The following is a 27391-nucleotide window of genomic DNA, read 5'->3' as shown; positions in this document are numbered from 1 at the left end:
AAGGTCTTTGTGGGGGTGGAAAAATAGACTTCCATGACAGACAAGGTGTTTCCATCTTTCTCACTTTGGGAAAGTCTATCTTTAATGGTGGGCCCAAACAGAGAAGATCAATCACAGGAAACATTGATGATTGATGCTTTAAAGGGCTCCCCAAAGTCACACAATTGTATCCAGGCACATCTCCTAATGGCTATGACTGAACCCCTGGCCTGTGAGGAGCTTTCAGCTACATGAGAGATTAACCTCATGGACACATTTGATATAGATTGTAGGGTGGACAATTGTGAGGAATAAATCTTGTCTTCCTCCATTGACATGGACCCAGGGGTAGAGTTAGAGAGTTCCTTAATTAAGTCACTCTGTAGTCTAGTTAAATATGCCAGGTAGTTTAGCAACCATAAGACAAACAATGCTAAGGCATAAGCTTGCTTCCCATACCTGTCCAATGCCTTAGAATCTGTTTTAGGAGGATGGACAAAGGAGCTCTGCTGCAGCAACTGTGGCATCTATGGTGATTCTGTTACTCCAATACAGTCTATCTTTAGGTGCTCCAAGAATCTTATCCAGATGCCTGGGAATCAGTTCTATGGTGTCCAGTTCCTTCCATGCCTGGTGGAAGACAAGATCTATAAGCTCATCCACCGGGGGTGGGGTAACCCAAGATGTAAATGGGCAAGACCTGAAGGGTTCTAGGAACACCGACTCCTACCTTGGAAGGGGTTTGGGAAGACCAACCACTTTTTTGGCACAGGATTTCTAGTATGTCTCCAAAGGAGACATCTTCTGGTGGAGATGTAGGGGACCCTTTCCATTCATCGAAACTGTTGTCTTCTGTCAATGATTTCTGAGAGGAATCTAAGTGCTTACTTTTGCACAACCTCTTTTGGGGGAACCTCTTCAGTGGAGTGCTCTGGAAAGGTATCAGAAGAGGTGGGGTGTTCCCTAACTGGAACTGATTCGAAGCTCTTATGGGCTGGCTGGCCCTGTAGCACAGGATGAAGGGAGCCAGAAACAGGATCCAAAGAGGGAAGATGGATAAGATCCAAAGAGGTAAGAGATGAGAGAGGTCTTGGGTGAGGTAAGACCCTCTCCACTACTGCAAAGGCAGAGAGACCAGGAGAAGCTGAGGCCAATCTGACTGGAGCTAAATCTCTTGGATCAGACAAACCAGGGTCCTCCCCAACTCTCCACTCTGAGAGAAGCATCAGAGTTGATCTGTGTAGTGCTTAGGCCCTGAGTGGAAGCAACAGCTCAGAAAGCTTTGGAGTGGAGGTCATTTCCTTGGATCCAATGCTGACACTTTGGCTCTGAGATACGGCCTGCTCCAGGGACGTCAGAGCCAAATGAATCAGGGAGGTAGTTGGAGTCAAAGATAGGGTTATCTTTGTATCCGACGGTTCAACTCTTGGAGCTCTCATATCTGAGAGATCCAAAACAGAAAGTTCGATCAGAGAAGGTGTAATGATGGTATCTGAGGGAGGTTTAAGGGTCATGGATCTGATGGGAGCCGGAACCAGAGCTAGTAAGACCCCCATTTGGATCTGTGTTCTGAGAAATTTTCTCATCATTCTATCAACCTCTGCTTTGGAAAGACTTCGGGAGGACCTGATCAAAGAGGAAGTGGAAGAGGTTGAGGAGACTTTCTTGGGGTCTCTTGCAGGAAAGGAGAGCTTAGCCTTGGAGACAGTGGCTCTGCAGAAAAATGAGGGCTTTGGAACCAAGGAGATTTTGAGGTTGAAGGTGTTGGATCAGATGATTTCGGATCAGAGTTTTTGGTGATCTTAGCTGGAGGCTCTGATACCACAGCATATTTGCCAGGAAAGCACTTTTTCTGCTCCCTGGACTCCATGGATTGTAATTTCTGAGAAGAGGTTAGAGTCCCTGAAGTAGACACAGTAGAAGGCGGCACAGAAGCAGGAATAAGGCCCTTAAGCACTAATTTGTTACACTGATCACTGATGACTTTGGTGTTGAAACTAGCCCAAATATTATAAGAAGTATTTAGGTGAGCAAGGTCTAAACAATGAACACACTCACTCTGAGAATCAGGGTTGGGTATCTTGTGCCCACAGGAAGTGCACTTCTTAAATCCAGTAGGCTTTTCAGACATTGTTATAAAGTATGCTTAACAGCAAAAATTCAGTCAAAAAAAAGAGAAGAAAGAATTTTTTGTATAAGGTAATGAAAAAAAAGAAAGTTATATCAACAATGGTAACATTACTACCTTGCAGAGAAGGTAAAGGGAAGATTTACCAGCTACAGTAATGAAGAATACCAAAGAATAGTAAAGAAGTTTTAAAAAAGAATAAAACTAGCCTAGCAGAAAACAGAGGACTATAAAGGATGAAAAATAAGGAAGATTAACTTAAGCTGTAAAGTTTTTACTATTTCCAAATTACAAAACTGCTTGGCTCGAGAGAATACAATACCAACTGAATCGTTAGAGTGCCAAATGACATCTGAGGTAAAGCAGTGGTCAGGGGCATTATGGGTAACAGGAGGAGCTTGAGAGCCAGATCCTAGAATCTAGACAAAAGTGGCTAAGTCAGATCTGAGACACACTCTTTGAGGAATGAATGAAAATGACATCATCAGATTAAGAAAATTTCCCCATTAAAAAGGTGAGCTGGCAAGCAGAATGGGACTCTTGTTTCTCATTCTTGTGACAGTGATGCTCATAGAGAATTTGCCAGTGAAACTTATCCTAATGTTCCAAAGGAAAATGCTTGAGAAGCAGAAAAAAAACACAGGAGTTGACTACAAGGATCAGGAATACCTTTGGCTTGAACCAGAGTCTGGTGCTAGGAGATGGAGATGAACAGGAAGAAGACCAGCATCGCGGAAATTAGTGAATAAATTGGAGGCTATAAAGTATCAACCATATTTATGAAATATGGCTTTGCAAGAAAAAGTGGCTGAAAAAGAATGGAATTGTTTTGACCTTGTTAAACTTGTGGGTGGACTGTAAAGCATATGCCCACAATATATCATTAATGTTTAGAAGGACACTAAAAGGGGGAAATCTAAGTAAAACATATTTTTTCTCATTACTATTTGTATAAAACATGTCATGTTATAAACTGCATGTTATATGTAATAAAGCAGTTTTGAGCAGTGTGTAATCAGTGGTATTTTAAATATGTGTGTATATACAGTGGGGGATTCAGTGACTGTTGTATGTATTAAAGATATTAAAGAAATATAGGCTTTACAGTAGAACAAGAGAAGAAATTGGGACAAAAGCAAGCATAGCTGTTGCGAATATGCTGTGATCATGAGCTGCTGGAGTGTGGGTGGGGTATAAAAATGCACAGACAAATTATATGCAGAATAAAGATTTCTCTCTCTTTTTTACAAGGGTGAATGTCTAGATTATTACCTTTGGCTTAAGCTATAAAATTCTGTAAGCAACGAGACTTTAAAGATAGGACAAAAATGATGAAAGCCATGAAAATAATAAAAGTTTCTTACAACTTCAAATATATTAGCTTGTTTTTTTCCATTAGCAAATGTTCACTGGAAGTCATGAAGTTTGCAGCTGGAGGCTGCTCTGCATTCTCTTCTGAATTAATTTACAAAGATTAATTGCAGACTATTTTTTTTTCCATGGAGTTGAGCTGTCTGCAGGTGCAAGCAGTTAATCTTGAGAGTTATAAGTATTCTTTGTGAAGAAAAAGATAACATTTAAAGGTTCAATAGCAAGCAGTTAAAAAATAAAGTTTGAAATTATGGGAAGCAAATAAAGGATGGTAGCCTCCGAAGCAGTATTAATACTTTAATGCATCTAACAGAACAGTGTACAATTTAGTAAAGACAGCCAGTGCACTTTCTTAGGGCTAAAAGTTCATGCTTTCTGAAAACATACAAACTGTTTTTCATATCTGAGAGGGGAATAGAAATAAGAAAGGAACAGACAAGCAGTCAGTGTTAAGTGGGAACATATGCTTATTAGCATCGGTAACCTTAATTTTAGGTTATGTAATGCCTATGGGTTCAGCTGTTGATTTGGGGAAATTGTTCCTATCTTTACAGTTAAACTTCATTTCTTGAAGATATATATAGTTTTGTGTGTTTATTCTAAATTAATAGCAGAAGGGTGGCCACGGTGGTGCAGTAGCTAGCATTGTCACCTCACAGCAAGAGGTTCTTCGGTTCAATCCTCGGCTGGGGTGCCTTCTGTGCAAAGTCTGCATGTCCTCCCTGTGGTCACGTGGGTTTCCTCTGGGTGCTCCGGTTTCCTCCGACATCCCAAAGATATGCTGTAGGTGGACTGGACACTCTAAATTGGCCCTAGGCATGAGTGTGTGTGTGTGTGTGTGTGCCTTCTGTGGAAGATTGGGCGCCGGGCTGGCAACTCGACACCGTAAAACTCCACTGCCAATCATGAGCGGACAGATGATCTGCTGTGGCAACCCCTAACTGGAAAAAGCCGAAAGAAGAAGATTCTAAATTAATAGCAGAATGGGGATTTTAGCTTTTTGTTTGAAGGTTTTTATTAAAACAAAAGGTGCTGAAAAATGTGACTTGGGTTCAAATGGAGATGAGAAGAAATAACTGTACAAAAGATTAGCCTGCCAAACACTAGTGTGTGCAAGTAACACAAAACTTGGAAACAGACATTTAAAGACTGTCATATATAATAGGTTAAAAAAAAACTTTTGACCATAATGGCTACACTATCAATATGTGAATAGCCTTACAGGTATAGACAAAAAAGGAAAGAGTATTGAATTATATTAGGAAATGCAGAGTTCAAATAGATATGATGCAGGGGACACATTTGAAAATGGATGAGTATGTGAATTTGATAAATAAAGGATTTCAGGATGGATATTCAGAAGAATATCAAGGACAAAGGAAGATGGGAGTAATTATATTAATTGTTAGAAGGGCTCCAACAGTGACACAGAAGGGAAAAAAATTGACAATGATGGTTGATTTGTGCTAATAAGGTGCTTTTGTCAAGGGAGGATGGTTATGCTGGCATATATTTATATTCCACCAAAAACTGATAATTTGGAAGCAATAATCATCATTCAGTAGGGAATATTATTATAGGTGGGGTCTGGAACTTCATTTGCAACAAGAAGGGTGTATCAGGGGACCTAGAAGGGAAAATATAGCAAAAAGGGTAAATTTCTGAAGAAATTTATGAACATATTTGATATAGAAGACATGAATTCAGTAGCAGGAACTGAGAGAGAATTTACATATTATTCTCCAAGGTACAATAACTGGACTAGACTAGATAGAAATTGTATTTCACAGGAACATCTGCATATATTTGAAAGCTTCGACATACATCCAATAACTATTTCAGATCACTCCCTAATAGCAACTAATGGAGAAACACAGGATAATGAAGTAAAAGTGAGGCACTGGTACTTTTCTACCTACCTGTTAAAAAGACAAGAATTTAAGGAATGGGTAGAAGAAATTATTCACGAGTTATTAGGGATGATAGAAACATCTTCAGAAGTTGTAGCTTGTGAGTGGGATAAAATAAAAACTGAGTTTAAAAATAGGGTAGAAATAAAAGAAAAAGATATGGTTAAGAAGTAATAAGAACTATTTATAGACAGACTAAAACAGCTTAAAGAATTGCAGAATAAGGAGAATCTCACAGAACAAGAAGAGGCACAACTGCAGAGTGCTAAAGAGAAAATTAGGGAGTATTTGGATAATATCCGTGAATTTAAAAAGATTGCTGTTAAGCAACTCCTTTTTGATAGTAACTGTAGAACACAAAAAGTTTATGTACAATGCCTTAAGCAAAAGAAAGTAGAAAGGGTTGTTGGCAAACCTAAGAAGTGAATAAGAAGAAAAATAACCAGTGATCCTGTAGAGATATTTCTAAAATTCTGAAAAATTTGTATAATGCAGAGAAATGTGGAAATCAGAAAAGAGCACAAATGCAAATATTTGTGGAAGACTTAAGCATGTCAGTGTTAGAGATAGATGAGGCTCAACAATTAACAGATAAGATAGGAGATGTCATAAAAATGGTAACATACAGTCAATCTGCTGGAAAGTCTCCAGGAACAGATGGTATTCCTGTGGAAGTTTGGAAGCTAGGCAGGAAGAAAGTGATAAAGATCTGGAAGTTTTTTTTTAACAGTATTTTAAAAGGAAGAGAAGCACCAACATCCTGGAAGAAAGCTGCGATGGCTTTAATACCTAAAAATGGTAAAGATCCATCAGACCCAGCTTCATATAGGCCCATTTCAATTTTAAACCATGATTATAAAGTGTTTATTCTATAATAGCTAAAGAATGTCAAAGGTGTTGCCAAACTTGACAGATATGGATAGTGTGGTTTTGTGAAAGAAAGCAAATATCTGACAAATTTTGTCGGTGGGTCTTGATGCCGAGAAAACATTCAACAGTATAAGTTGGGACTTTACCAGTAGGGCACTGGAAAATTTTGCATTCCCTCATAAAATAATATTTAATTGCGTGTGTGGTGGGGGGGGGGTACATGAGGGACTGGGGCAAAAATTAAAGTGTGAGGGTTCCTCTCTGATAAGCTATGTATGAACAGAGGAACCGAGCAGGGATGTCCTCTTTCTCCTTTATTGTTTACTTTACATTTAGAGCCATTGGGAAAGAAAATAAGGGACTTTGAAATTCAAGGATATAATTAGCACGGTAATCAAGAAAAGCTGGCTTTATTTGCAGACCATATTACTTTTTTACCTGACAAATCCAGAAAAAGACATCAATGTTCTGGAACATTTTGAGAAAGTTTCAAGTCTTTTCAGGATATAAAATAAAGTACTTAACAGTATGGATTATAAAGGCTTTCGTTATAGCAGCTAAGGATATGGGGGAAGAGACTGAACAAAAGATAATACAAAACTGAGAAACTCTAAGCTCTTTTTTAGGGATATGGATAGTAAGATACAAGTAGTGAAAATGTTTTTAGTCCATCTAGTTTTATATACAGGCCAGGTATATTTTATCAACCAGCGAACCTATTGACAATAATTAATAAAGAATTGAAGGAATTTATCTGGGAGGGGAAAGGGGTGAGAATTAAATGAGATAAGTGGATCCTACAAATAGAATAAGGTTGTTTAGGATTACCTGATTAGAAGGGATATTTTACAGCTACACAGTTAGGGATCATGTACAAAGCACAGACTGAAGGTTATAATTCAAAATAGAAAGGGGTGATGATGAAGCAGTCAGAAAGTTAAAGAAAAAAGAGAGTAGAATTTTGGATGTGGATCCTTTAAGAGAATAACAAACATATATAATTTTAGTATTGTAATAACTAAGCTAACACAAGAAAGGAGATTTTGTAAACAGGGATGACTGCAAATAGGGGTACTAAAAATACTGAGAGGGGGATTGGAATTTTATGGAGAAAACTGGCAAAGGAACCAAGGTATTGGAAGCAAATAACTAGAGAGGAAAAGATAATACAGTAGGATAAGACCAAGAAAATGTTTTGATTGCAGGCTAGAGATCGCCTTCCCTACCAGAGATTGATATCAGTGTAAACGTAAAGAGAAAGGGATAGGTGAATCTTAAGTAAAAGACTTGCTTTGATTGGAGTTTTTAGTTGAACCTAGAAGATGTTGTTAAAAAGGGATAATTAACAGAGCAAGTAAAATATTGCATGTAACTATAAGAATCAATTACAGGTGTTTAGAAGAGACTGGGAGGAGAAACTGGAAAAGCAATTTACAAGAGAACAATGAAAACACGTGTATTGCTCTCAAATAGGCAACTAAGTCTGTAAGTCTTAGCATTTTTGTTTGGAAGTGTTTGCACATGTATTTTTATACCCAAGGAGATGCCAAAAATGTCTTTCTCTGTTAGACACCAAATGTTGGAGGTGTGATAGGGAATAAGGAAGCTAACTGGCAACATGTGTTTTAGGAGTGTAATGAGTTGGCAGATTTAAAAAATTCCCTTCAGAGTGCTCGTCAGAAATACTGGGCTAAGAATATGATTTTTGAACTGGTACAGAGGAGCTGAATTGTCAAGACATAATAAGGCCTCATCAAGTTTAATTTTGGTGGTGCCAAAAATAAAAAGCAATTACTAGAAAATGGAAATCAAAGTTTAAACCAATTGTATTAAAAGTACTGAATATTATAAACAAGATAAAGGAAGAGGAAGCATTAGGAAGAGGGAAGGAGCAAATCACATATAGGTAAATGGAAAGGGTGGGAATAATACATGCAGAATAACCTCAGGAGGAGGAGGAGTGAGGTGTAAGGGAAGGCAGGAATTTTGGAATACATGTTAATGTTGGACTGATGATTACAAAAAAGAAAAGATGTGATGCATAATGTATGTAAGTGGGAAAATTTTATTATGGTTTGTTTTCTTTTATGTTCAGGTTTGTTTGCCTGTCTCTTAAGTGATAATTTAATAAAGGTGTTTTTAAAAATATATTTTACAGTGATGATTCAGACTTGAGATGGATCTGTATATGAAACAGGACTGAGAGGGTCCTTCCCCTCTTTATGTATTACTATTTTTATTGCTCTTCAACTATTTGGGAATTTGCCTCCTCTTAAGGATGTCGTTAAAAAGGTCAGCCCTTCCTCAATTATTTTATCATTTTCATAGACATATAAAATTCATAAGTACTAGGTAATTACTGTGCAGTCCATTGCAAGCCTAGCCAATAACCCATATGCAAAAGTTTCCTGCAACCTCAAGGAGGACAACACAAGAAAGACTGTGGGAGAATTTGAGACTGTCCATCCAGTTATCTAAGTTTACCTCAAAGGCGGCAAGAATGCTACTCTGCTTAACATGTAGACATGTAGTGGAAGTTTGCACCATAGATAAGGGATACAATGGGGTTTTATATATATATATATATATATATATATATATATATATATATATATATATGTGGATTCCGTTCATAATTTCGAAGTACTGAAATCCAGAATTTCAGTATTTCAAAATTATAACACTGAAGCCTTGAAATCCCGAAACACCAGACCCGCGAAATTCAAAATCCTGAAGTACGGAGATTTTAAATTAACGCTTCTGGTGTTGCGGTGTGTGAATGGTTAGGTGTTAGTTCAGGTATGTATGTATGTGTGTGTGTTGGTTAGGGCTTTAGTGTATGTCAGTGTGTGTTGTGACTGTGATGTGTGGGTGTGAGTTACCTTTGTGTGTCTGTGCGATCTCGGAGTTAGTATATATAAGTAGGGGGGGTGTGGGGGCCTAGGTTTTTCTGTGTGCTTTTGGGGGGAAGTTGTGTGTATGTTTATGTATGTGCTCTATGTGTAGTGTAGGTTCGGGATTTTGAGTTTCGCGGTTATGGGTTTTGGATTTGAAGGTTTCGGCTATGTAATTTCAAAATACTGAAATTCGAGATTTCATAGTGAACCCATATATATATATATATATATATATAGATATATATAGATATATATATATATATATATATATATATATATATATATACACACACACGTATATATATATATATATATATATATATATATATATATATACACACACACACGTGTATATATATATATATATATATATATATATATATATATACGTATATATATATATATATATATATATATATATATATATATATATATATATACACACACACACACACACACACATATATATATATATATATATATATATATATATATATATATATAAATAGATCTACTTCGTAACAATGAAAGACCAGAAGAACGAAATGCAGAAGACAGAGATGAAAACAACGAAACCTCAGAACACCGAAAAACACATAAGTTTACAAAACACACATACACAAAAACACACACACAACTGCCCCACACTACTAAACAAAACATCCTACACTAATGATAGGCAGGGGGGCAAGCCCCCCTGCACCCCCCACACCCCCCCACTTTAATATTCTAACTCCGAGATCGCACAGACACACAAGGCAAACACACACCCACACAGTACAGTCCCTCACACACACACACACACACACACACACACACACACACACATATATACCACAGTCACAACACACACTTACACACAGCATTTCCCCTCACAAATACACTCACAAACACACACTTACCTACAGCAGAACATGAAAAGTGCTAATTCAAACTCCCGTAACATCGGGATTTTGAATTTCACGCTTTTCGGTGTTCTGCGGTTTCGTCTCAGTGTTCCGGATTTCGATCTTCTGGTCTTTTATCCATCTCAAGTAGACACATTATATACACACACACACACACACACACACACACACACATATATATATATATATATATATATATATTTATATATACACACACATATATACAGATGTTGATGAAGGGTTGGTTCTTTTAAATTGGTATTTGGCTATTTTCTTCCTTCCACATCTCACAAGGGATATGATCAGACCCCAGGAAATTTCCTTTTGCCTGATTCCCTACTTTATGTTTTATTTCCTCATTTTTACAGGCATTGTTAAGCTTTTAAACTCTCCACCTACCTTTGATGATTCTAAGCCTTCCATTAAGTTCTCCTACTCTCCTCTCTCCCCCATCTAGTGTTGTCTGGTGCACAGAGTACTTTATAATAGTCACAAATTACATTCAGAACTCTCTCTCTGGATCTGTCATTGTTTCTCCTGTTTTATTGTCTCTGATTTTTATTACATCCCTCAACACCTTCTGTTAACTTAGGGTTTTGTACCAATAGCTTTGTGACTCTATAAGTTGCTCTCAATACTGTTAATCTACTGTCATTTAACTTCATAAGAGTTTTCTCCATATCCTCAAATGCTGAGCCCTGTTCTTCTGCCACTGCTCTCCTTCCAGCTCTACACTTTTACCATCAATTTTCTGCTTGCATTTTTTCCATCTATTAATGTTGTCCCAGGCTACCTCCTTATTGTCTTTACACAAATATATACAGCCCCTTTGACCATCCCTTTAATCTTTTCACCTTATATGTAGAAAAATGCCAGTCTATCCCAGTGTCTCTTACCCTCAAGATACCTAGCTGTATACACGGGACATGATCTGATAAAATCCTTGAATTAACCTGTACAGCTTGTACTGGATGGTTCCTGAGATGTGTAAACCCTGTCCAGCCTGGACCAGATTTTTTTTTCTGAGTAATAAGTAAACTCTCTGTTTTGTGGTTATGTATTTCTGCATCCTTCAGCTCAAACACTTTTTCACATAATTTTCCATTTATCTACCCTAACTGGATACTGTAATACTCATAGAAAAACTCACATTTGAGATCCCTGTTACCACATTCTAATGCCACCAACAATCTCAACAGTGCTTAATATTGTTTCATCTCTACTACCGTTGTCTTCAGAGGAAGCTAAACATTAGCTAGGGTAATCATTCTGCTCATCTTTAAAATGCTTTCTCATAAAGTTCACATGTTCCACTTCAGTCAGATATATTCTTGCAGCATTATTAGCAGTATTTTTTCTTCTCTTACACAGGCTGTCACTCTGCCCACTTTACCTGGATTAATGAGCCTGTTCACATTACGTCAGTAAATTAAGCATCCTTATCACCAAGTATTTGACTATCCCCATGGGTAACCCTTTGAATATGAATCTCTTGCATATCTGCAAAACAACAGTATCAGAGCTACCCAATACAGGGACTTTAAAACTTGTGACATAAACAGGACATGTTGGAGGGACAGTTTGGTATCTCAGACAATACTCTTTCTATCAAGCAGGCTTCCCATCCATTTGAAACAGAGTTCTTCCAAACCCTATTCAAGCATAACTAGGACCAGTCAATGGGAAATTGGAAAGTCACCCTTGCTCTGCACCTATGTTTGCCCACACATGCCCTAGTTTACACATACTTCTAAAAATCACCTCTAGGGCACCAAACTTGTTGGATACATTTGGGATGCATGGCTATGCTTAAAATGGTTCTTGTGAGCACTAACCTAGTATATAGACATAAACCTAAAAAGCCCTTTGTTAATCTAAACTCCCGGATTCATTTTTTTTATCCCAAACAACAGCCTACTACTAACATGGCCAGTGTTATGCAACCAAAAAATCTGAAACATTTAAAACATTTTTAACAGTATTAACAATTCTCTCTTTGCAATCTTGTTGCTTGAGAGCACATGTCCAAGTCATGACATCCACTTACCATGCTAGTTTAGATCACTATGAAACGACTCAATATTAATATGTGTGGCCTCAACAACAAATAAGCTCCAAGACATTACCCAAAAATCTTTCTCCTCTGTAGAAACCTGACTCAAAGAATCAGACCTCTTACTCAACCCCAAGAAGTTAATGCTTTTTACATCAAAAGGTTGCCAAAATCAAAAGCAAATGTTTACCATAAAGTCAGCAAATAATACTGTCATTAAAACTATAACTCACAGTATACTTCTAGTAGATAATACATGACAATCTCAAATATGACCAGTATATACTGCACACCATTGAATCTGCTCACCAAAAACAACGCTCTCTTTATAGGATCAATGGATTCCTTATAGATACTGCAAGAAAAACTCTAGCCAACACCTTCTTATTGCCGACTGTCTTATAAGCCACTCCTATCCTAACAAACTTAAATGATACTCAATAAAAGACACTTGCCTTCTGCTACAGTAAAGTAGCTACATTTGCCACCAATCTCCCTTATAGGGCCCAATATTGTCATAGCTTAAAGCAATTAAACTGGCTTGAACTACACAACTACCTAACATATTCACAACTAACTACAGCACATAGACTCATTCATCATCCAGAAAAATGCCCTGCACTACAAAACTTATTACTGACCTAATGTCCAGCAAGGGACCTTCACTCTACTAACAAATTTTTATTACTTACAAGTAAGTCAAATAATGTTGCAGGAGACTCACTCTACTCCCAATACATTGCTAAACTATGGAATAGTATCTCCACACAAATAAAAAACTCTGACAAACTCAATAGTTTTAAACCACAGCTTAAAAACAACATCTTAACCAATCCTGGTTCTGCACATGCTCATCTCAAGGTTGAGCCTCTGTGTTCACTGTACAATACTCTCTAAATGCTCTCCTTAAACAGAGTACACTCAACTTCTCACTGAAATTACAAAACAATTTTTTTTAGTTAACTGCTTGCCTGTACAATCCACAAAGTTGCACATGGGCTTTCTCTTTAGTAATTTCAACCTCTGTAAAATCTTAAAATGTAAAAATGTAACTATTGTTTGTGTATAAATGTAAACAGAAATGTAACAACACTGTATAAGCAAATGGAGCTTTTATCCCCAGGCTTTAGCTGAAAATGGGTATTACCCAGTTGGACTGTCCCGTTAAACAAATAAATAAAATAAATCTGCATGTGGCAGTTTTGTTGCTCTGTCTCCTCGAACCTGTTTGCTGTTTGGTAATGTACTCTGTCACCAGTATGAACAGCAGATGGGTCAGAGCTGTACCCCGATCCACACATGCTTTCTTTGGAAATGCCTCTGTGCGTCTGAACACTGTATTTGTGTCACTGGGTTCTTGTAAGTAGCTTGCATTAATTCTACCAATCTTTTGGGGACTCTGAATTATCACAAGACGGCACAAATTAGCTTTTCTGGGACTTTTTCATATGCTTTCTCCACATATAGGAATGTCCAAGTTGGACTCTTTCCTCATCTCTAGCTTCTTCTCAACTATCAGTCTCAATGAAAACATTGGGTCAGTTTTATTGCATACTGATCTGAATCTGAACTTCTCATCTCCCATTTTGATCTCTGCTACTTTGAGTATTTGTTTATCAATCACTTTCTCCAGAACTTTCATGCAATGTGACAGGAGTTTTATGCGTCTACACTGCTATACTGCTCATATCATGAATGTCACCTTTATTCTTGTACAATGGCACTGGAATGATTACTTTTGAGAGCCTTCTGGAGCCATTTCTCTCATAACTCATCCAACATCTTGAAAAAAATATACCATGGCCTCATCTGAGCCTGTTGTTTTCCCCAAACTTCATTTTCCTTAGTGCTGGGCTCCTCTTCTTTCATTGTATGCTGTGTCTGTGGCAGTACAACTTCTGCAGGTTTCTTTATTCAAAAGTTGATGGAAGTAGCCCTTCTATCGTCCTCTGATGTACTATGGACTGAAGAAAAATGGTTACTGGTATCTCTTATAAAGGGTGTCTGATGACCATCTTCATCTTTCTGCTTTGTCTTGCAGCCTGATAAGAGTTTTTATCTCTATTTTAATACAAAAAAAAAAAAAAAAAACAAAGACAAAATAAAACACTTTACTATGTATCCACGTGCACAATTACCAGTGGCTACCTTTTCAATAACTGTAACCTGTTTATTCTTCTACATTTTTACATTTAGGTGCAGCCTAATACTGGTAGCACATTTTTACATCACTAACCCAAGATCAACTCTCCCCCTTTTATTCTTTCATAGCAGTGAACCCAAATGAAAGAAAACTATGTATCCATTAGACAATTACTTATAATGCATCAAGATACAATAACCTGTCCTTTTTACATCTTTTTCCCTTTATCATACCAAAAAAAAAACTACTCTCACCACCATTAAGTCCATTGCTCTTAAGATTATACTCCTTTTTAGTCCACTCTCCCAAATAGAACAATATAATCAAAATCAGTTTACAATACTTTACACTCTAACTTTTTCCTTTCATTTAATTGCACTAATTATCATACTTACCGCTAACTATTCTCAGCTGTTTCAATACTAACCTTACCTTTTTAATAAACTAAACCAAAACTTACTATACTTTAAAAAAGTTATTAAAACTATTTGCATTCACTCCACTTCTACCCCACCTTCCCACTTAAAACTATACTATACAACCCGAGACCCACTGCACATTAACTTCTCTCACTTAGAATATTTTTTATAATCTACCATTCTTCTTGTGATTAACTGACCAACTTTCTATTCTTCTACATCTATCTCTACCCATTTTGAGCTTTGATTCTTTCACAATTTCCATACCACTTGCTCAGTCTATCGTCTACCCATTACTGCTCATACTGCTTCCCACTGTTTCAACACACCCTTTACTTTTACTTTCTTTGGTCATTACTCTTGTTTACATTTTTTCTCATTGTCTTCTTTCTCACTGTCATTAGTACCCCATCTTCTTTCTGCAATCCTTCTGGTATCCCATTCTCATATCCTAACATACACAATTTGGTTATGTCTCTTGCAACCTGCCAAAACTCCTGCAACAAATGATCCATTTTCTATCAAAACAAACTTGAGTTTTTCACAATCCCAAAAAGTAAGAAATTGGGTTCCTCTCTCATTCTTACATCTCCAATATCCCTCTGCTACTCCTAGAAACATTCTTGCCAATCTCACTGAAGTATAAAAATACTTATGCAAGGATTTCCATGTGAATATCTTAAATGTCCCTGCCTTTGACATACATCTTGAAATCTTTAATATTTCTTCCTACTCCTCTTCCTATATCAACTCCTAATTCTATCTTAACCCATTCTTTTGTTTTCTGTGTGTTCATATTAAACCATACCAACCACTCTTTTACTACTCTTATTAAGCCTTGGCAGGTTTCCTTTCTACTATGCTGTCCCCTTCTACTGATTATTTTATTTTTGTCTGAACTTCACCCTGATTTTTCAATTTTTTTCCACCTATTCAGTGGGCCTCGATATTCCCATTCCACTCTTTCAACTAGATCATATTCCAGTTTTACCAACTCACATTCTTTTAGTTTCCTACTCTCTAACACCTGCAACCAACATTTTATTTTCTTTTGATTACTTCACCATTTCCATATTACAGCCTCATTCACCTTCTCTTTCCAAAACTACCCTATTGTCAGAATAATCTCCCTCCACTTTTTATACTCTTCTGTTTTCCATACACTCTGAAATAATTTTGGCACCTATATCGACCATTTAAGTGCTAGCTGGTTTCTTGGGACCAACAGCAAATCAATAAAATTGTCTTGTTTCTAAATTTCCTTCTATAATACAAATCATGTCCTTCCAATCTGCTATGTACATACAGTCTGCTAATCTTAGAATATTCTCTGACACCTGCCTCTGAATTCACCCTTAAATCTGGAACTTCCCATCCCCTTCCTCTTTTCTTCAAGTCACTGTTTCCAAATCAACTCATGCTTTCTTTTTCCCCAAGCAAAGTCCATTACCAACTGTTTTACTTTCTTCAATAAGTTTTCATCTGGTAACTCCAAGAAATCCTGTCCTGCATATGCAAACTAACATGATAAACGATTTTAATACTAACACTCTTTGATCTTAATCCAACATTATTCCCCTATATTTATACAGCTGTGCCTTTACTTTCTCCTCAGTTTTACTGTATGCAATCCTTATTTATTGCTCCACTGCTGGGCCTACTCAGATTCTCAAGTACCTCATCTCTACTTCTTTTGTTCTAATGCCATACTTTTCCCACTCTTGTTCTCCCGCTGACTTCAATCTTCTAACTTTGTTCTCTCCTGATTAACTTTGTACCTAGAGGTGTTCCCAAATGCCTGTATTATCTTCCATATCCTTTCCTTATCTTGGTCCTGGTTAGTCATGGTTAATAGCATGTTACCTTTATATAACGTTTTTATTTGCTCTTGTAATCCCCATTTGTATCCTGTTGTCTCATCTTTTTTCTTAACTTCTGTCAGGGGTTCTAAATACACTGCACACAGTAAGGGTGACAGGGGACATCATTGTCTTGTTCCGCTCCATATGCTGATTTGCTGTAATAATACTGCTATTTTTACCTTTGCTCTGGCCTCACTGTCTATATTCCAAAATATATTTACCCAACTCTCTGGAAGTCCCAATCTCTAACAGTTCAAACCAATAACTCCATCTTACTCTACTGAATACTTTTTCTATATCTAACAATACCAATGTCAGCCCCCCCCGCTTTGTGCCTCTTTCATTAACACCAGAGTCAAACTGACCTGCAACAAAACTGTTTGATCTAACTGAATAATCTTTGGCAAAATCATTCCAAATTTTTGAGCCTGTATCTGCACAAAAAATTTATAACTGTGATTTAAAACAGACCAACCTGTTTGGATCCTTTTTTCTTTGTGAATAACCATAATCAAAGCCTCTTTCCATGAGGGAGGTAGATTCCCAGACCATAATGTTATTAAACAACTTAGCCCTTCACTACCACCCTATTACAAATGTCCCAATATTCTAACAGGAGACCATCTGTTCCTTTAGCCATTTTGTCCCACACTTCTGTCACCTCCTATTCCATTATTTTCTCTATCAACTTATTAATGTCCCCCTGATTAAGCTGCAGTCCTTCCACTATCTCAGAAAAACACAATTACATCTTCTACTTATTCCAACACTCTTTCTCCATATATATAAAGCCTGATAATACTCTTTAAACCTTTCCAAATTTTCTTTTAATTTTATTCCCAGGCTTTTTAATTTTTCAAAATGAATCTGATAGACCCTTTATTCTACTTCCTGCTATCGCACTCTCATTGCTAAAAATTTTACTGCTCTTGGAGTATCATTACTGTACATCTTTTCTACTGCTATTCCCCACAACTTTTCATCTCGTTTTTGTTGAATTACCTGTTTAATTTCTCTTTTACTCCTCCTCGATATCCCCCTCCTCTTTTCTCTCTGAATTTCCTCCAACTCATCTAATAGCCTGCTTTTTGCTCTAACCCACTCTCTTTGTCTCATCTCATCTCTCATTTGCAATTCCTGCTTCACTAGCCTCTTTCTGCCCTCTCATGTTTCACCATTTTCTTCTTTATCTACTATCTTTCTCAACAGCTCCTTATCCTTTCTGTTTCTCTATCATCCTCCACGACAAATGTTTTAAGTCTCCAGTGCCTATCACAACTTTCTACCCTTTCTCCTTCCAAAGCCACTGATATTACAGCATGGCCTGAGAGATGCACAGGTTCTATCCTCATCTTCTTGACTAGATATTGACTTTCCAGTGCAATAAAACCTTTATCTAACTGTATCAAACAAGTAAAACTGTCTCCCCTTTTTGGATCTTTCTAGCCTCCAAACATCTAACCACTCTTCTGTTTCTACAAAATTTCCTAAAAAATGCACCTTCTCTATTTACCCTTTTCACTCTCAAGCCTTTTTTTTATTGCATCTCTTGTCGTCATGAAAATCGAATCTTCTAACACCACTACCACTGCCTCCTGAAACCTTACTATCACTGTTATCATCTCACCTAAATTCCTTATTTTAGTTCCAATCAGAATACAAACTGAAACTACTGACTACTTAGCCCCATAGTACTAATTTTAATACTAGGATACCCTAACTTCCTGTCTTCCGACTTATACGCTAATTTAAATGGCTAGTTTTACTTCAATACAACCACCCCTCTCTGCCTTTTCCACCAAGATACACTTGCTACCAGTTTATATCCTCCTACTCAAATTTTCTTCTGTTCTTCCCAATTTAAATGCATTTCTTGCAAGACTAAGACCTTTGCTCTATTTCTTTATAAATATGCCAGAATTCTCTCTTTCTCTGAATCAGTTTTGATGTTCAAACTAGTCATTTATGCCTCTCACACATTATTTTATTTTTCCTGCTCTTGCTTTGATAATCAGCAAGTTTCCTTTTCCCTTGAATTCCTTGCCCACCTAACCCACTTGATCTCTCTACATTTATCATCATTTAAAAAAAAAATCAAATGTCTTCCCAGCCCCTTTAAGTATAAATATATATATATATAAAATGAAAATAGAAAAGTATATGTAGGTATATATATGTGTGTGTGTGTGTGTGTGTATATATATATATATATAATATATATATATATATATATATATATATATATATATATATATATATATATATATATATATATATACATTTATATATCTATATATATATATATATATATATATATACATTTATATATATATATATATATATCCATTTATATATATATATCCATTTATATATATATATATATATATATATATATATATATATATATATCAGAAATAACAAAGGCAGTCAATGTATGTGTATGCAGCTTCAATAACAACTGTAGGCTTAGTACTCAAGAAGGTGCAAACACAACTTTAATAAATAAAAACAGTAAAAATTGTTACCACTTTCGTTTCACAATATGTGGAACTTCATCAGACAAACAGAATTTACAAATGTCACTTCCTTTATACTTTATCATCCATTCTCATTGGTTAAAACATATTACTATTAAAATAAATCACACCTTAACTAATCAAGTTATACATATATAAATACATAGACCATGTTTAAATATAAAAGTGTAAGTTACATTTAGATAAATCAAAAATAATACTTCTGTTTACATAGTTTGTCTTTAAAGAGAAATTTAATCAACATCTAGACCAATATGCATCCCTGAATTTAGTGTTCTATTAATACATTTTGTTTGTTTTTTTAATAATATTTAAGTGTATAGGTTTATTATTTGTTGATTCCCCTCCAGCACTTGATTAGTTAGGGTGTGATTTATTTTAACATTAATGTGTTTTAACCAATGAGAATGGATGATAAAGTATAAAGGAAGTGACATTTGTAACTTCTGTTTGTCTGAAGTTTCACATATTGTGAAACGAAAGCGCTATTTTTACTGTTTTTATTTATTATCATCGTCACCTTGTAGTGATTTTACTAACAAAGAGAACCCGCCGGCCCCCAAAAAAATCCCTCCCATTTACTGCATGTGATTAGTAATCAATCAGTAATATTAGTCAAAATGCTAGTGAACTTCTATGCTACTTTGAAGCAATCCAATTGAGTGCAACATTGCAAAGGGACAAAATGTTATTTATCATCCACTTCTGATTCTAAACTGTGAACTCCCTCTGTTGCACTCACTATTAGCTCCCCCTTCCATTTAACCATCATGATATACCCCACATTTCCACCCACCCACCCCACCCAATGATTTTCTTTTCAGAATCCAATTGTTACTTTATGTTAAGTATCATGTTGGGGAAGACTTGCATGAAAATCTTCATGGTTCCAAGAGGACTACGTCTTGTGGAACATTATATCAGAACATCCTAAAACAAAACTCTTGTGTGTGTATAACCTGCTGTAATAGATAAAATAACATGCCTACTAGTTTGTACCCATATAGAACACAAGATAGTTCAGCAAAGATGCGAAAGGAAGAAGGAAAAAATAGATAATCATCTTATTTCACTTATTGTCAGGATGATCAGTGAATTAAACAATACTCTGCTTCTTACTCAGTCCAGTCTTACTATTGTTGCAAAAACATTCCAAGATATTACAAGTTCATCAAGATAGTCACAGCATATTACCTTGTAATGTATATGTCCTGATTTCTATTACTACAGTTGCTCTTTTTCTCAATTACTTTTGCTTTCTAAACAGAGGGAAATATTCCACTTCTTTAAGAATTTCAAAACTGCCACTGCAGTCCCTTCTTCCTGCCCAGTTTTCATTCTTGCAACAAGGTCCCTTCCTTGTCTCCTCTCCAATTTACTGGTTTTGCAAGCCAATTTTTTGATTCCACTATGCTACTAAAATATTTAGCGTGTTCCAGAAAAATATCCTCAGGACAGCATTCTCCATTTTATTGCCCTTTCTCTATAAACTTGTATCACCTGTATAAATGCATTTCTCTTCTTGTGCACCTCATGAGAGTAGTCCTGATTGCCTAATTATTTATTTTATTTAACATTTATTTATCGTGAAAGTCTGACTGGGCCAGAGCCCATTTTCAGTGGCGGCCTGGGGAGAAATGCATGTCCTTGGGATGTGGGAGGAAACTGGACCACCTGGAGGAAACTCACACAAATGCAGGGAGGACATGCAGACTACACATAGAAGGCACCCCAGCTAAGAATTGAACTACAGAATCTCTTGTTGTGATGTGACAATGCTAACCACTGCACCACCCCTAATACTCTTACATCTCTAACCATCAGCTTCATTTGAAGTATCCATAAGCATGCTTGCAGCTGTCCCTTCAGCACAAATTTTGGAAATCTTAAAATGATTGCTCTTGGGTGTAAAACAGAATCTCTCTGTGTGGCCTCCATGCCATTCTATGCACCCTTTCAAATTTTATCATTTCTAGATCCATCTCATTCCATTCTGCTTGCAGCTTTACAGTATTCTTTCAAATTGTTGAGGCACCCCCCTTTATATTTGTTCAGTGTGCTCTGTTTACGGATCAACAGACTTATATTTCAAGAAGTCCAATCTTGTCTCTAGTCAAACAATTAATTCTTTATTTTCAACTATTCACCCTTGAATTGCATCCAAATGGCCATTCAGTCCTTGCTGAACTTCTAACTTTTTCATGTTGGAGGAGACTTTTTTGTAGTGTAGGTTTAACTTCCTTAATTTCTTGCCAGATTATAAGCAGGATACGTCATGTTCCTGCTCCGCTAACATCTGGATTTTTCCCCATAATTAATTTTCCAGCTTATTCTCCCTGCTTTGACTTTCTCTTCTTCAACCCCATTTGAGTCAATTAATTTAAATACTTTAGAAGGCTCTTCACTAACTTTTTAGAATATTTACTTTAACAGCCTGAAGAGCACAGACAAACACATCCAATTAGGGTGCTGCCATACCAGAAGTTCCCAGAGTTTCTTTGTACCACCTGCTTTGCCTTCCACGTGGATGTTATTTGAACCATTTGCAGGATCACTTTCCAGAAGTTGATAGGGTGCCTCTGATGCTTTTATTATACTGCAACTGCTCTCCTAGCCTCTGTTAGACAAACAGTGCCCTGTCTTTTGATGACTTCCACCACCAGCCTTCCTTATGCACCTTATTTCTTCCATACCTGGCTCGGCCGCATGTCTGTGTCTGTCCTACTGTCCTCACACTTGCTGTTGTGAGGCACAGCCATTCGTCAGCTTCATCTATATCCTTTTTGTTTTTAATAAACATCTTTATTAAATTATCACGAATGACATAGGCAATGTTATATTTATATAAATGAAAAACTATCAAAATTGACACCAATTTAGTTGCAAGCATTAGACATCACAGACATCATTGAAACACCTGTAGTTGCAAACATTATGAATCACTTATAATCCATCTAGTCATTGTCAGTTAAGCATTATATGGCTCATTCAAATCCTGCCTCTTAAGCCTCATTCCTTCTCTGCATATACTGTTCCCACAATTCTTATTTTTTTCTATGTAGTTTGGTCCGTCCCTTTTCTAACGATCCCAATTCCAGTTGTTTTATCTCTGTTACTATATTCACTACTTCTCAGAAAATTGGTCTAGACTTTGATTTCCATTTTCTAGGAATTGCTTTTTTTGCAGCCACCATTATTAGACTCAGCAAGGCTTTACTATGTCTAGGTAATTCCGATCCTGAATCATAACTCAAAACATCATCTCCCCAGTCAATCCAATCTGCTCACCCAGCATCCCCAACAGAGCGGTTTGAAGGGAACCCCTGAAGTCTGCCAGCTTATTACACTCCCAAAAAATGTTTCCAGCTACCTCTTTCCTGCCTATCACACCTCTAACATTTGCTATCCACCTAAAAAAAAATCGTTGGAGACTACCTGGAGTATAAAAATACCCATGTAAACACTTCCAGGCAAATATCCTAAATCTTCTAGATTTTGTTCCATATTTGGGAGATATACATTTACCCCCCCTTATTGCCTCTTTATGAATTGCTTATCCAATTTCTCTTCCCAATCTTTTCTAAGCTCCTCTGATTTATTCTTATAATTATCATCCAATATTGTATATGCTCTACTAATTATTCCTTTATATCCTATTCTTCCTGAGGTGCTACAGCCCTAAGTATTTCTTTAAACTTGTGCTTTCTATCCAATCAACCTCCCAGGTCTTCAGCCTAGTATCTGTTGACCTTAGAGCCTTCTCTGACCACTGCTTTCAGCTGACTGTGGCAACTAGTTGTTTATGCTGTGTGCTTTCTGTTACACTGGGAATTGTTTTGCATTTGCTGAGTCTACTTCATATGTCTTACTAGGAGGAAGTCTGGATGTCTACCTAAGTTGCATGGTGGCCACTCCTCTGTGTGATCATGTGACTATCGTGCTGAACCACATGTTGGTTACCATCAAGCCATTTGCCAGACAGAAGTCTAGAATGGCCTCTCCTTTATTCCTGTTGCCTCACCAATATGGACACAGGCAGTCTTCATATCCTATTCTGTCTGTCCCAATATGTAAATTCAGGTCATACATTATCGACATTAATTCATGTTGTCCTGTTTCATCTAGTTTCCTGCAATTGCTGCCTGAATGTACTGTCTTCCTTGCTATCACAATGCTGCTGTGGTGCATAAGCTGAGATTATGAATACTGCCTTATCCTTACACTACAGTTAGACTGCCATGAGTCTGTCGCTAATTTTGATGACATCTCTCACTGCCGTCTGAAGACTTTCCCTACCCACAATTTCCATACCATTTCTAGTCTGTACTCTCTCTGAGTAGTAGACTCTGGATCCCAAGCAAAGTGGCTTTGCTGTACTGCCCTTACATTCATGCTATCTCTCCATTTCTCCCTCGACAGGACAACAGACAATCATTTTGTCCCCTATCGGGTGAAAGTTTCAGAGTGTGCCATCATCCATGGCAGATTCCACGTTTTTTTTGCTGTTAAAGTCTTTAACATCCTTGCTGTGGTTTGGATATTCTTCTGCTGAAACAATGGCTTATGATATCTGTTGGATGTATATATGCTTCCATGGAAGCTGTTCTCAACAGCAGTGCCAGTTATCATTTACTGCTAGTAGAGCATGGACATCATGATCCTACTGCAATGGACCTATTCACACCTCGCACCATGCTAACAAAAGTGACTCGCTGTCATGCTCTTCAAGCCAGTTTCACGGGCATCTGTATCACTATTCAAACTTGGGTCATCTATGACGCAGACAAATTTAGCCATTTATGCCATGGAGCCAGCTAATTGTATTCTTTTCTCATTATATAATGTTGAACTGCTACATAAATATTTTATTGCTAACATGTATTCTCTCCATTCACTAAATTTCTTGACATTAACTAATTCTTACACTGTTCTGGCGAGCAGCAGCTTGTAGGACAGCAGTTAGAAATCCTGTTGGGAAAGTGAACCCTGAAAGCCAGAATATTACAGGAGGGTGAGCTGTCTCAGCCCACTTAGCAAACTGCTCCACACGTTGTACCAGGTCCCGAGTCCAAGCTGCTAGGGGCTTCCGTGAAGGATAGGCCTATAAAAACAAAAAAAGTTAAACAGTTAAAACTGAGATTCATTAGGAGACCTCCTTTAGCTAAACCTAATACAATATTTTGACTTCAGAAGCTGTCAAAGAGAATTTGTTCAGTTAATTCTAAACTATGACACATATGGATATCCTGTTTTGCAAACATTTCCATGCCAATGAAGAATTTTTTCACTGCTTAACGTCTGAGTTATCAACACTCACTCTACTGGACCCCTGATGAAGGCACCAAGATAGGTCTGATATTCATTTAACAGCTGCTTTTTGCCCTGTTGCACACCATGCTCCACTGTCCCACTGTTAAAAAAAATGTAAAGACATTATTTCAGCAAATCATTATTTATTTATTGGCATTTGTTAACCGGGTTAGTCCAGCTGGGTTTGTGGCCCATTTTCAGTGGAGACCCAAGGAGAAAAGCTCCGAGAATAAAAATACAATTTAAAAATAAACAGTTTAAAAATAAATGCAAGGACAATTTTACAATTCCAAAAGTAATAGCTGACATAGGGAGATATTACAGAGAAAAAAAAATACTTAAGTCAAGGAAAACTAATTCTAATACTGTAGAGTACCAAAAGTATATACAATATGTACAAAAAAAAAAAACTAAAAAGCAATTCGGGCACAATATATTTAGACCTACCATCTGTAATAATTGACATATGTAGATATGAGACACACTAATTATAGTACTGTAAAATACCTGAAATATATACAATATGTACAACAAAGAAATATTCAACAGATATGATTAGACAAACATTGTGCAAGTAGGAATATACTAAGCTGTGGAGAGCCTGTATGGAAGGAAAGAAATGAAGGAGTAGGCGTTAAGTTGGGGTTTGACAGGGGCATGTTTTGGAGTTAAGTAAATGAAGTTTAAGTTTCTCCTTGAAGTGAGATGGGTGTACAATGCTACAAATATCTCTAGGAAGTTTGTTCCAAGCTTGGGCCATAGAGTACTTGTAAAGGAGTTTACCTACTGCTTTTTTGGGATAGTATATTTGTAGTAGTTGCTAATTTGATGTCCTGAGGGTACGGGGAGGAGAGTACTTAGTAATGAAGGAAGACAGAGCAGGACATGCTAGAGGTTTATGGACTATAGTGTGTAACATTTGCAGTTGGGCTAGTAGCAATAGATGTGGGAATTCAAGCCATTTGAGAGAGTTTAGAGATAGGCAGTGATGAGTACTAAAGGGAGAGTTAGTAATAATAATAAATCGAGCTATCTTATGATAAGTCTTCTGGAGTTTGTTTAAGATAGTAGTTTGAATATGGGTGAGCACGGGAGCAGTACAAAGAAGGGAGGGGAGGAGAAAGGCTTCAGCAAGGGTGAGTTTGGAATTAGTTGTTAAGAATTTCTTATGGCGATATAGTTTTGGTTTGTCTTTTTTATACATTGTAGAATGTGTAAGTTAAATTTGAGTTCATCATCAATGATGACCCCTAGGAGTTTAATGTGGGATTCTGGTTGAACAGTAGTGTTATTTGAGGATGTAATGGCAAAGGAAGATTTATGGTGGGATAACGACTGAGGGAGGAATAGTAAGAGTTTGGTCTTTTTTGGGTTAAAGATGAGGAGATTGCTAGATAACCAGTGTTCAGTAGCTAGGAAGACCTGTTGTGTGAGATCTTGGAGTATGGAGATGTTATTTGAGGTAGTAATGAGCATAGAATCGTCTGCAGATTGGATGAGGGAAGATGTATTGCAAGCTGTATGAAGATCATTGGTGAAAATATTAAAGAGAAGGGGCCCTAGGATGGAGCCTTGTGAAACCCCAGTTGGGACAGATAGGAAAGGAGAGGAAGAGGAGAGCCATTTTACTGATTGTTGCCTGCAGCATAAGTAGCTAGAGAACCAGGCAAGGGAGGAGGAACTCATATTGAGGTTAGCAAGTTTGGATAGTAGGAGAGGGTGGGAGACTGCATCAAAAGCTTTAGATAAGTCAAGGAAGAGACAAGATACCAGTATGTTATTATCAAGGGCTTCAGCAATTGTATGAGTGAAAGATAGGAGGGCAGTAGTTTTGCTGTGTTTAGGACAGAAGCCATGCTGGGTGGAAGTTAGGAGGTTGTGTTCAAGAAGGTTGTTGAGAGTGGATGCATTTTTCAAGAATCTTAGAGAGGGGGGATAAGATGGCTATAGGTCTGTAGTTGGAGGGGTCAGTTGAATTTCCATCTTTATGCAAAAAGGAATAGTGTAAAAAGATTTCCATGATATAGGGACAGAAGCCTCATGTATAGATCTGTTTATAAGTATGGATACTGGGAAGGCAATAGAACCAGCAGCAAGTTTAAGGAAATAATGAGGTAGGTTATCAGTAGAGGGAGAGCAGCGTTTGAGTTTCAGGAGAAGTGATCTGATGTAGGAAGTGGAAACAGAGTGCCAAGAAAAAGGTGGGTTTTTGGATGGTTTGGGAGGGTTTGGCAAAGGAGTAGAATTGCTGGTGGGAGCCATGTGTGATTTAATAGTATCAATGAAGTGGTTATTGAGTAGAACAGCTGTTGCAAGAGATGATGAGTTTGGGTAGGGGGGGTTTGCAGGGGAGCCAAGGGAAAGAATATTATTAATGGAGGCCCACAACTTTTGAGAGTTGGTTTTGTTATTAAGTTGGGCAGTGTTATAGTAAGACCTTTTGTCATTGTTGGTGTGCTTTTGACAAGATTTCTCAGGTGTCTATATCTATGGAGTAGGGGTAAGTCCTTAGATTTTGTCCCTACTTTCCAAGCGTTGTCTCTTTCTAGCATTAGGGACTTTGTTTCTTTTGAGAGCCATGGAGCATACTTGGATTTTAGTCTGATCTTTCTAGAGGGGGGCCAGTGAGTTATGGGTGTCTAAGAAAATATTATTAAATCTATGTATGACATCATTTAGAGGGATATGTTTGAGGATGGACCAGTCTATGGAAGATAAAATAGAGTTAAATTGGATGAGATCGAAGTTAGAGAGTTTGTGGCAGACTCTATAGATGTGGGATTTGGGAAGTTGGGAGGGGACATGAAGGACAGAGATGGGTAGGTGGTCGCTAAGTTGGTCAGGGTGTGTTGTAGGATTGAGGTATAGTTGAGGGGAATTACTGAGTATCCAGTCAATTATTGAGCTAGACTGTGGGTTTTTGTGGTAATGAGTTAAAGATGATATAAGTTGTTTAAAACCATGGAAGTTAATACTAAGTTGGGGAGAGTCTATTTTCAGTTTG

The 27391-nt window shown here is 37.1% G+C and overlaps 1 protein-coding gene across 1 annotated transcript in view; it reads right to left on the bottom strand.

Annotated features, from left to right (window-relative positions):
- DNAH2 (dynein axonemal heavy chain 2) overlaps nucleotides 1-27391 on the bottom strand; it is a 6636854-nt gene that overhangs the window by 139872 nt on the left and 6469591 nt on the right. The window contains exon 85 of the mRNA XM_044077324.1: nucleotides 24002-24178. Within this exon, the coding sequence (XP_043933259.1) occupies nucleotides 24002-24178 (177 nt within the window). The remainder of the gene's footprint in view (nucleotides 1-24001; nucleotides 24179-27391) is intronic.

The sequence above is a fragment of the Protopterus annectens genome, chromosome 7.part0 (genome assembly GCF_019279795.1).
Source record: "Protopterus annectens isolate FY-2018-M chromosome 7.part0, PAN1.0, whole genome shotgun sequence".
Lineage (NCBI taxonomy): Eukaryota > Metazoa > Chordata > Ceratodontiformes > Protopteridae > Protopterus > Protopterus annectens.
Note: the sequence above shows the minus strand (reverse complement) of the source record. Positions and strands in the feature narration are given on the sequence as shown.